We start from the raw sequence: 12591 nt of genomic DNA, 5'->3' as shown, positions 1-12591 counted from the left end.
TTTCGCTAATTGTTTTGTAGTTGTTTTGTGAGGTGTTAGATGTAACACATGAAATAAACTAAATAAAGTAAGCACCAACAAAACCACCAAACATCGCTGCTCCACTCATAATTCTTTCATTTCATTTATCAGATGAAAACAGCCAAAACTATATGATATAATATAATAAAACTATATTAATCTACCATCCCATCAATTTGAATCTCCAGTAACAATGATCTTGTATTAATATCAGTGTAATAGCAGTGTATAATAGCAGTGTTTCAGAACCTTTGTTCTCAGTGTAATCAATTACTTGGTACTGTACTTACTACATTCAGCTGTTCCACTACTGTGTGGTCCCTGACTATTTAGTTAAAAGGACCAGGTGGCCAGGGGAATGATATAACTTCCTGGAGGGATTGAAAAGCAGGAATAATTGTAAATTAACCTTGTTATTTGCTTTGCCCAGTGGAATGTGGAAGCTTAAACAAAATACTCAACAGTGCTCAGTAGATTGTTTGTCAATAAATGTAAGTGTCATTCATTTATACATTCTTTATTAATCATTAAAGTAAATTCCATTAAATACTACTGAGTAGTGAGTATAATTTTAAACATTTCATAGAAACAATCAGTTATTTTTTTACAGCACATAAGCACACCTGTTATTTCCAGCCTCGTCTTAAGGTGTAAGACAACGATATTCTTTTGTAAAAATGGAGAAGGAGAAAAGGAAGAAAAGAAACGTTCTTTCTTAAAAAAGAAATAGTAATAATTGCTATAGACCGTTTGTCCAGTAAGGGGTCTTTCCCAGCTCTTCTCTCCAGCTATTTAGTAAACAGAAAATATATTTTCAGTTTGGATCCAATTTTATCCGATCCGGAGAGATTGAATTTGTCACTTTCAATTTTATAGTGTTCCAATTTAAAATGTGTCAATTTTTTGGTTTAAGTAGGTCCGAGTGGCATATTGTCGGTAACAGCCGAGAACAAGGTTGTCTATCTCCTTTTCCATGCACTAGAGCCATGGGAGATAGATTGCTGAGGTGGAGCGCAACACCTACCATCAACTCACTTACCCAAGCCACACTACTCATACACTGGGTGGGTTAATCACTTCCACTTCTTTATCCTGTATCATGAGTCATCTCTCCTTATGCGACCTAAACACATATTTTCTTAGTTTACTAAAGAGTGGAGAGACGGGGAGACATGGGAGACCCCTGTTAATGAACAAACACTCTAAATCAATAATTGCTGTCAGAATACAAAGCTACTTTTTGAACAAAAGAATATCACTTACACCCCCTTTAGCTAGGGAGAACTGTTCTTGTGCCAGATGCAGGGAAAGGGAGGGGTGGTGCTTTATGTCTACAGGTTGGAGCGCGTCAGCCAAGGGAACTCCTGTAAACACAATAGAAGAGAGAAAGGTTACATCTCACATAATGCATTAATGTAGTAGCAATCGTAAGTTCTACAGTACTCATTGCTGAAAGCACCTTGAGAAGAAACTATTGCTAGAGCTAGATCAACTAGAGCTTGATTATTGACTCAAGCATCGAATATTCTTGTCATGAAAATGTCATAGACAATTGTTCACAGAGACTTTAGAATGAAATATATTGTTTTCATGTTCCCTTCTGCATGTACATGCAGAAGAGATGTACATGCTGTGCAGCAGTGCAAGTGTCCCTGTGTGTGTGAAAGGTGGAGTACGAAAAGTTTTACTGGGCCTTTCTCTACTGGCCACACATCATTTGTCGCCATGGAGACGATCGCCATGGATGCAACCCTGGCCTCAATACAACCCGCCTACACATCACCCTGTGTAGGGTTGCGTGGATACGTCCGACATAAACAGAGAGGGGGGGCTGCAGCTTTCTAATTACGGGGACCCTCAAAATAGAAAGGTCGGGTCGGTGCGAGGCAGTGTGTGTGTGTGTGTGTGTGTGTGTGTGTGTGTGTGTGTGTGTGTGTGTGTGTGTGTGTGTGTGTGTATATAATACAACAGCTCTTCGGCGCACCTGGAGTCGAATGGATTTAAAACTGCAGTAATGGCTGTCACTCAAAAGCGTGTGTGTGTGTGTGTGTGTGTGTGTGTGTGTGTGTGTGTGTGTGTGTGTGTGTGTGTGTGTGTGTGTGTGTGTGTGAGTGAGTGAGTGTGTGTGTGTGTGTGTGTGTGTGTGTTGTGGGGGGTTATGAGTGGGCAGGTACATTATAATAGTGGTTCTCAAAGATTTTCATGTCAAGGACCCCCACATTGATATGTGTTTGACCCCATTTGAAACCATTTTGTGCCAGGGACCCCCATAAGAGAAAGTTTGTCAAGATTGATCATTTCTCGAAAATAACCAATCTACTATCATCGCACCGAAAACAGTCGACCTATGTCAAACTTAATAGGGCTTAAGTGTTTAAACTGGTCCCTTTCCTCATTTAGCTGGGGACCCCCTGGAACCCCTCAAGGCCTCCTGGGGCTCCCCGGACCATATAATCCACTTGAGAACCAGTGGATTATATAAATAATCGTTGTTGTCGGGTGGAAAACCTCATGTCCAAAACTGTTACTTTTCGGAATTCAAATAGCAAAAATAGCCGATCTACAAGCTCAAAACGTGTCGCATTGCGACGGGTTTTGAGCATGTAGATCGGCTATTTTTGCTTCTTTCGTGTGACACTGTAGCACTAATTTACGAAAAAACATAAATTAGTTTAAATATGGAGAGACGTTATTTGACTTGTTTACTAAGTTCCTTACCTGCTGCTTCCTGTCAGAGGCGGGGTCTATGAGGACGTTGAGGAGGCTGGGTGTGTCCCAGTCACTCAGACTGGCCTCCAAGGCGCTACGCAGCTCCTCCGCTGTCCGAACCAGGAACCCTCGGCCACCGAACGCCGTCATCACCTCATCGTAGCGCGCCTCAGGGAGGAGGGTCACAGGTGGAGCTCTGAGGACGAACATTTTGTATTAGTTTTTATTTCTATTTAGTTTTCACTTTGAATTAGTTCTTAAAAAACGAGCTTACTAGTTTACTTTAGTTTGTATTAGTATTAGTGTTAGGTATTAGGGTATTTGTCAGGGGTGAGATACACTAAAGTACAGAAATTGTGTAATAAAAAATAAACTGCATTTAAAATGTTAGTTAAAACTGGCAGAGCTAAAAGAAAAAAAGGGTTAGGGTTAACTGATTTAATCGATCAGAAAACATACATATATATATATGTTGTACAATACATCCTAAAATAGGGCTAAGTGGTTAATCTGACAAATTGATTAGAAAAAATGTACACAAATTATTTTTTAAAACACGCTTCTTGATTATTCGATTAATTGAAAAATTAATCAATAGAATAATCACCTACTAACTGGTAAGAATGTACAATACAAATAAAATGGACTTGAATCTTATCTCATTGGAGCTATCAAACATATTTTTAATGCCGTTGGTCTTGGATCAAATAGTGACTCACATTGTGGTCAGATCACCCATCTTTGACATCTCTTTCCAGGTGTCAGGATCCACACCGCTGTATATCCCATTGTTATTAACCACAATGATGACCACAGGCATCTTATACCTGTAGGACACAGTATCACAATGTGAATTATTGAGCTGTGAGTTGGGTATGCTTAATTTATACACAATTTCAGCGGAAATAGTCAATCTACAAGCTCACAACGCATCGCACAGCGAGCCTGTAGATCAGCTCTTTTCGTCGCACAACAAAACATAACACAGGCTGTATTGTGAGCCCAGGCAGGGTGTCCACAGGGTCTGAAATAATTGATAACATAAGTCTTTTATCGTGCTGAAGGTTAAAGTTGAACCTGGAACACCGAATATAATGCTTTCTGGGGCTGCTTGAAGGTACAAGATTTATCTATTTAAAACACCATCTGCAGTGAATCGCCTAGGCCTGCACAGCCGATCGATACTAAAGATGATTATTCCATTCATAAACGTGTCTAGAAGTAGGTGTGAAACCCTGTAAAGTGAAACTAGTGGGAAAAACACACCAACCTGCACATGGTCTCTACCTCCATGCCAGAGAAGCCGAATGCACTGTCCCCCTCCACACACACTACCCTTTGCCGTCCACCGCGGCCCATCTCCAGCGCTGCTGCAGCTATGGCGAAGCCCAGGCCCACTCCCATTGTGCCAAATGTACCGGCATCCAACCTGTAAAATTGTACTCGGTCAGTCTATCCTCATCATTGTGACAAGGCGCTGAGCATCTATTCTGCGCTCACGTCTGGCATTTTTATCTGATCGCCGAGAGTTTAAATATTTTCAACTCAGACAAACATAATAATAGTTATTAATAATAATAATAATTGTTGGCTCAATAAATTACTCAACATTTTCACAAGATGCATGAGAGACATGGATCAAGAGATGCGTGTAGCGCAAAATGTTACCCGCAAAAAGTTACCCTTAGGCCAAAATACAGTGACAGCAATGGAGCCTGCCTTGCCTGTGTCGAGGGAGGTAGTTGTGTAGCATGGTGCGTCCTATATCCATGGTGTTGGCCCCCTCGCTGACGATGATGCAGTCATGAGGCAGCATCTGGGAGATGTGATGGAACACTGTGTAGTAGTTCATAGGCACTGTGGACTGCGTGGCTAGCGCCTGGAATGAAAACAGTAAAACCAGCAGAACAACCTTAACAGAGGTATGGTTAATATAACCACAGACTTTAGGCCTCTTCCCTGACCTGAGGTCAAACTGCTTCTGCTATCCTACTAATCTCAGTTGATAATGAAAGACAAAATACAAAAATGTATTTTAAAAAATGGAGGCAAAATTTGAGTTCTCTTTACATACGTATAAAAGTAACTACTCACGCCACATCAAAATGCATCTATAATGCAGACTCTAATCCATTTTCAGTAAAAACATACTAAAATCATGTCTGTCTCTCTGTCTATCTAATAGGCTTTTCATGGTAGCACCAAAGCCCACCTTTGTCATCTTTGCATTGTCAGCAATCTTCTCCCTTAATGTGCTCCACCATGTCGTATCAGAAGGATATTTCCAGCCATCTCTGCGGACACAATCCAAGAGCTGGAGGAAGAAACAATGGAAACATAACCATAAACTACAAATAAAGTTCCACTGCAAATACATTATTTTTAATTGTAGTTCTTTTTACTGCATGGCTTTGTTGAATGGTACAGTGAAAAAACAACATCAGAGATATGACAGAGGGAGAGGGGATGGTATGGTATGTGACACAGGATATGAGTTGGATTCAAACACAGGTTGTTGTGGGCATAGACATATAAAGGTAGACGCCTCATTCGGCTCTGAAGCGTATGTATCTCGGGCGCGCTTCCTGCTTCCGCAGGGCTGTCGTGTGCGTCACAGAAGCGGAAGTTCGGTAGGCCAATCAGAGGCAGGTGGGGGCGGGTCATTTTGTAACCCAGCTCTTAACCCTTTAAGAGGCAGCAGCTGTGCGCAGCATCTAGTTAGTTGGAACTTGGCAAACTCCACACTCTATTTGTGAAATTCAAATAAGAGACATGGTCCTTTTTCATATCAAGGTCCATTATTTACTCAGCATTTGAGTCACGGAACACCGTTTGATAAGCTTTAGCCTCTCACACCCAAAACTTAGAATATGTTATCGTTCGATAAGATGTTGTCAAAATAACAATTCTTTACGTTCTCTAATTGTGTACCTGTATAGTAAGTAATGCAGATGTTTAACAATTTGACTCTTGACAGTGTGAAATGTTATACTCAAGATTTAAAGATCTATAAGGGTCCATTTGGTTATCAACTCTCCATCATTTAGCTGGGTACCACCTGGAACCCCCTCAAGGACCACTGGTGGTTCCCGGACCACTGGTTGAGAACCATTGCACTGACAAGTCCCGGAAAAGACGCACTGTGATTGGCCAGTAGTCAACGCACTGTGAGCGCTGTGATTGGCCAGTAGTCACTTTGAGTGACAGGTTCCCTGCGGAAGACGGAAGAGCCGCCGTGTATTGCGATACAAGTCGCCCCAATGAACTGCAGAGGCCAATGAGGTATCTAGGTTTCTAATATCTATGGTTGTGGGTAGGTCTTCCTATATACTGTGTTACATGTAACTACCTGGCTCAGCAACCAGGACAAAATGTGCATCACATCCAGGGGTTCCACAGCTAAATGATTGACAGCAGTGTTGTATTGGTGATTTTGTTAGTGGTGGGACGCTAGACGTCACGCACACGTCACTTAACACCTACACTACAGGTCACACAATGGACAATTGATATGCATCTAGGCTCATTCCTATGTTAATTCATGCTGGTGTGACACCCGGCAGTCGGGGGCCTTTGTAAACTTTGTTGAGGTGTGAACTAAGGGTTGTTTTAAGTCGATGCGTGTGCGTGCTCCTGCTCAAAAAAGGGGTTGCACGGCGTGTTACCGCGTCCCAAGACCAATGCATCCCTGATTGACAGTTACAATAAGAGCCAAATGTACCCGTACACATCTATAACTCCAAAAGTGTACAAATGGAACCAAATGGAACAACCCTTGCGGGTACATTTAGTTCAATTTCTTCACTTTCAGAGTTAAATTAACACTGACATTTTTACAGTGTGGAGAGGGGTCCCATATATAAAAATAGTATCAAATGGTGCCCTAATGCAAATAAAAAATATTGGTCCTGGAATTTCAAAACATTGGTAATTGCTGCTTTATAGAACAGCAACAGACAGAGAATGAGCAGAAAGGGGAACCAGTTGCATATGGATGTTAAGTTACTGACTGCTTTGCAGTCACTGTACCTGCGGGACAACAGCGTTGATGTCTCCTAGAAGAGCAGCGGCCGGCCTCACATTGTTACCCATCTCCTCAGCGCAAAGGTCCACCTTCAGGAAGACATGAGCATCACCATCACAATCGTTTTATTAGCCATGATGCAACTTATGAGTGTCAGCTGAACCAGTGGTTCTCAAACATTTTTATGCCAAGGACCCCAAAATTGATATGTGCCGCGGACCCCTTTTGACATGATTTTGTAACAGGGACCCCCATAAGTAAAACACTATTCACTTATTTTTTATAGCAGCTCACAACGTGCCACATCAACACGTGTGTTAAAGTGGTTAAACTGTTCCTCATTATGCTGGGGTCCCCCTGGAACCCCATCAAGGACCCCTGGGGGTCCCCGGACCCCACTTTGAGAACCACTGACGTAAACAGCTTAAACTTGAGGAGATATTAAGACATATCAAAGCGCTGCCATCCAATAAGTCTTTTTGACAACTGGAGACATGGCACTGAGGCATTTAAAAATGATTCAGGGCAACGCAACTTTGCCTCGACCTTTCACCTACCTGGATGACCTTGACATTTGGGTCAAATCGGGGCGGGAGACCAAAGTGCAGGATCCAGTTTAACCTGGCTCCAAGCAGAACCACAACATCAGCCTGGAGCAGAGCTCTGCAAAGGAGAGAACATAGTATGAAGAGAGAAGATCTGAGGTTGGTAAATGACTGCAGATGTACAGTAGGAAGCATCAGTAGCTGAGTGGGAGGAGGCCAACTGGGAATCCAAGGGTCACCGGTCTATCTGTCAAAGTGTCCCTGAGCAAGACACTTAACCCCTAACTGCTCCCCACACCCCCGTGCGCTCATCGCGACCATCTGAGCAGCCATCAGCTGCATGAAGCTGAAACAGAATTTCCCCCGCCGGATCAATAAAGGTATACCTATTTAGATACAATAGGGAATTCAATGATTACTATACAGCACAATAACAAAATAAAGCTTAACTACAAACGCTGAACAGATCGATCGATGAAATAAAGGTTGTGTCCCCTGAATTGGTACACAACTTCTATAAGCTCAGAATCCTGGGGTTTGAGCTCAAGCAATCTTTAACCTAATGCCTATAAACAAAACAATTTTTGTAATCTCATACCTGAACTTAACCAACTCTATCCAAAACATAACAATTGTACATTCGTAATGTTATAGTATACAGCAGCTGAAGTTAAATTAGTTGTGCTCGATTCTGGCTGTTCACGCAATGCATCGTGGGTTATTATTACTACCGCCTCAGGAGCGGCTACCTCAAATAAAACATGGAGGTGTACACATCTGAACGCAGAGGCTGACCTGGAGCGAGAGGCACCCACACAGTTGGGGTGGTCATCGGGCAGCACTCCTTTCCCCATGGGGGTCGGCAGGAAGGGGACACCGGTGTCCTCCACCAGCTGCCTCACCGCTTTCTCTGCCCGGCTATAGGCTGCTCCTATTGGTCAAAACAACACCCTGATCTTCATCACTGATATACTGAGTCTTTGCTGTATGCAGTTATATGATGTGCAGATGGTGGAAGCAAGCAGGTAGCTAACCAACGGTCTCTAAGAGCAGAATAGTGCCATTTCAAATTAAGCTTTCCAAAAAACATATTTTTTGTTCTTTAAAAAAAAGAGAAGCAGTTTTAAATGTATTTATACAGTACAGTACTGTAGATTAACAGGAAATTGAGGACAGAGAGGGGAGGCATGTGCTATACTTGGCATCACACCAGCAACGATGCAATTAGCTAATGGTGTGCCCCGTCTTTGCAATTTAAGAATTACCTTTGCCGATGATGATTAGGGGTCTTTCAGACGCTTTTAAGGCAGAAAGGGCTTCTGTGATTGCTGAGGGATCAGCCAAACCCACAGGCGGAGGAGGACAGCAGGACACAACCCTGGAAACAGAAGGAATATTTATGTTATTACTTGGTTATTCCTTTATATTATTACTAATGGTTATACTTGTATATTCATTAACTGACAATAGATCGAAAATAGTCTAAATATGAAATAATATCATTAAATAATTAGAAGAATAGCGGCCAACCTGACTCTATTCCTGGCTACTTTGTCGTTAACCATATCCCCTGATATGTCCACATAACAAGCACCCGGACGGCCATACATGCTGGTACGAACTGCCTGCAAGAAAGCAAACATTGTGACACTGGAATTATATTGATTTTCATCACATCTGAACACAAAAAACTACAGTACATGGGCTGTAGACATTAGACTTGTTATTCTTCAGCTACCTTTTCGATGACTGCAGGGATGGCCTCCAGGCTGCTGGGTCTGGCAGAGAACTTACTATACAGACGACATGCTTCAACCTAACAAAATGTCAACAAATTGAACAAGTTATGCCATTTGGATAAATTGTTTATTTTTGGAACACAGTTCTTATAGGACGTGATCTAAGATTCCCCTATGGGGATTTCAACACAAAAAATAACACGCGACCCAGGGGGATAGCGCCCTCTAGCGGCAGTGACGTCATACTTCGGTGCTCTATAGAGTGTGTCACAGACCCAATCACAAGATCATGAGTTTGAATATGGCTCACGACCCACAAGACTAAAGCTAAAATGAAAAAGTAAAGTAGAACAAAATTATAAAAAAAGAAAGAGAAAACCCACCATCATATCTGATGTCATGCAATATTTCATGCTACCTTTTTAATAAGGAAAAGGCTTTCTTCATAATACCTGAAAAACCAAGGCAAAAACTAAATAAAATGTAACTAAAACTAGTCAATTCCTAAACTTAACTAAACACTGTCGGATGAAAGACCTTCAAATAGTCATCAAAAATAAAACAATACAGTAGCAAAAAGAGGGGGAAATCAAGCATGCATGCAAACCACCTCAAAGGTTACAATTTATGAACGAAAAGAACCTCAATGTCAGAATCTAAAACTTCAAATACGTATTTCTTTCTTTAATGATTTACCTGAGGAAATTCTTGGAAGGCTCCAGTTGTTTCCTGGTTTTGATCAGAGGACCCTCCAATGACCACCACCGGCCTGTACGTTAATATAGCAAACGGTTACCAATACAGCCAACAAACAATTAAAAACTCTTATATTATAAGAAATAATAATAACAAAAATGCCACAGGGCTGTTTGCTGAGCCCTACCAGCAGTTCACGTTAGCATTAGCCATCCCACCAAGGGCGTGGATGAGTCCAGGACCGGAGACGACCAGGCAGGCACCTGGTCTGGAACAAGACATCAAGAGGCGATATGATGACACAGAAATAGATTGATTTCAGGTGAAGTCAAAGGGAAACTCAATAGTGTAGGGAAGCCATACACAGGTAAACTGCGATGTGCTGCATCACAGGAAAGAAAAATACATGTGCATTGTAACTTTACATACAATACGATGGATAAATGCACAGAATTCAGTTTATGAAAAGTGTGTGTGTGTGTGTGTGTGTGTGTGTGTGTGTGTGTGTGTGTGTGTGTGTGTGTGTGTGTGTGTGTGTGTGTGTGTGTGTGTGCGTGCGTGCGTGCGTGGTGAGCTCTAGTTAGGGTTAGCTCAGGTTAGCTTTAAAATAAAATTCAATTTTAGGGGGATTCGAACTCTGGTCTCCTGCATGGGAAATCAAACATCCAACGCTCATACAAGAGGGAATCGCAGCTTAGTCAGGGGGAGATCTTGGGCTTCTGAGTTTCTGGCAGGGCTATTTGTCAACAATTAGGTGTCCTACCCAGCACCATGGCTCTAAATTAGGGAGACCACCTCCAACAACAGCAGATGTGCTAGTTCTATCGTATTAACACACTGTACCATACAGATTTGAGTCCTGGATTGCAGCTTTAAATTGTCAATTTAGCACTCCTCTTTCCTCGTATCACTTCTTGTCACCTTTTTTGTTTTGATAGATGTTAGTAATACTATGAAACTATATTATTTATTTGTTCACATTTTCCTTTTTATTTGTGTTGACTGACCATGCTAACAATGTTATTTAGATAGCATGTTGTTTAGACAAAAGTTAGTTTTACCTGGTATTATAGTTTCTTTGAAGCACAATATTCACTTTGCATTCTACTTGTGTGAATATTTACCTTGTTGTTTGTTGACTAGGGTTCATACTCTGGTGCCTGAATTTCTGCGGGATCAATAAAGGTGTCTGTCTGTCTGTCTGTCTGTCTGTCTGTCTGTCTATGCTTACTCTGCTTACTCTGATTTTGCACATGTAAGTGGCCCTGGATAAGAGCATCTGCTACATGCCTAAACTGTAACTTGCATTGCACTTGTAATCAACATACCGTCCAGTGAGGTACCCAATGGCCGAAGCAGCATAGCAGGCCTGTTGGGTGGCAAATTAAGAGCATGTCAAGTTCTTTTCATCGTATTTACAATCCCAATAGTTTATTGTATGTATAGCAATAACAGCCGATAGCCGCTGAATCAAAACATTTACCGCTTGTTCGTTACGCATTCCCACGTACTTGATCCCTGCAGCTTGAGCGGCCATGGCCACTTCAATGATTGGAACACCAACTATTCCAAACATATACTCCACATTCTGTACGGAGACACACATGACATGGTTATGAATGTTGTATGCTTTACTCAATAATACCATTAAAGCCCAATCCATCTGAGCAGCCATCAGCTGGGTGGAGCTGAAACTGAATGGAAAAAAGAAGGGGATTTTTTATATATATAAATATATATATACACACACACATTAAAAGTTTTGTTGCATCAAGTTCATCGCGTTAACCTGAAAGTAGAATGCATGACCTTTGACACACTTTTGCAACCTACTGTAATAACTGTATTATGATGAATGTTAAAGTGTAGTCATCTAAGTTTATTCATTTCTGAGTGACACCAGTTTCAAGTGAATTATCAGCCATTAAATATGTCTGCAATGACATAACATCATTATATCAAACTTGAAAGTAGAATGTATGACCTTTCACACACTTTTGCAACCCATGATAAACTACATGATGAATGCTAAAAAGGTGCATAATTCTGTCACTGCAAAGCCAAACTAGGTTCACAGTATTTGTTCATCCTTAAGATTCAACTGAATTTGAGTTTTTAAACGTTTTTACCTGATCTTTAAGAGCTTCTGCAATAAGCTGAGCTCCTGTCACATCTTCCATGGTCGTGCCGTGCGTGCGCTACTGTCTTCCTGTAAAAAGAAACAACCTAAATTAAGTGAAGCTAATTTAATAAACTATTGCCCCTATTTGCTAATCGGTAATATGTTTTTGAAAACAATGTTGTTGAGCAAAAAGCCCGACTAGTTTACGAGTTTGCCTCAGCTGTTACTATCCCTTCCGGGTTAATAACTAACAGCCAATCAATCAGCAGCGCTGTGCACATCTGTTACTTTGTATTCGTTCCATACAAGTAGTAGAACTACAGTGAGGAAGCGAACATGTGTTGTGTTGTAGGCTACATTACTGTGGGCTGCGTGTGTGTAGCCGCAGTAGCCTACTTATTATTTTAATTTGTTTATTTTAATAATGTTTATTTCTAGCCAGTCAGGGCTACTTTGTCTGTCTTGGCTTAGTTGGCTACTACTCTGTCATTTACAACAGTGGTTCTCAACCTGTGGGTCGACGGGATCCCCAGGGGATCCACATGATTTTGGGGGGGGGGGTCCCAAGGTGAAGGTGAAGAGACAATTTAAGTGATTTTAAGACCTTTTTAATACCTTAAAAAAAAAAAAAAAAAAAGGAAGAAAGAAAGGAAAGAAAAATACCATTATCGCATCAAAAACAAACTATAAAAACTGGTCAAACACTGGCTAAATTGTCAAATAATATAAGAAAGA

At 41.3% G+C, this 12591-nt stretch overlaps 1 protein-coding gene across 1 annotated transcript; it reads right to left on the bottom strand.

Annotated features, from left to right (window-relative positions):
- Window positions 1-576: 576 nt before the first annotated feature.
- On the bottom strand, window positions 577-12081 carry hacl1 (2-hydroxyacyl-CoA lyase 1). Its single transcript, XM_080426016.1, has 17 exons — window positions 11864-12081; window positions 11218-11322; window positions 11063-11103; window positions 9922-10002; window positions 9735-9807; window positions 9038-9115; window positions 8830-8924; window positions 8565-8677; window positions 8095-8230; window positions 7312-7417; window positions 6760-6843; window positions 4943-5044; window positions 4455-4609; window positions 4001-4159; window positions 3450-3557; window positions 2740-2926; window positions 577-1385 (listed from the first exon to the last, which is right to left on the bottom strand). The coding sequence occupies exons 1-17, from the start codon at window positions 11912-11914 to the stop codon at window positions 1353-1355; spliced, it is 1707 nt and encodes a 568-aa protein (XP_080282142.1). The 5' UTR covers window positions 11915-12081; the 3' UTR covers window positions 577-1352.
- Between the last annotated feature and the right edge of the window lie 510 nt (window positions 12082-12591).

This window comes from Gymnoscopelus braueri (genome assembly GCF_963280865.1).
Source record: "Gymnoscopelus braueri genome assembly, chromosome: 4".
Lineage (NCBI taxonomy): Eukaryota > Metazoa > Chordata > Actinopteri > Myctophiformes > Myctophidae > Gymnoscopelus > Gymnoscopelus braueri.
Note: the sequence above shows the minus strand (reverse complement) of the source record. Positions and strands in the feature narration are given on the sequence as shown.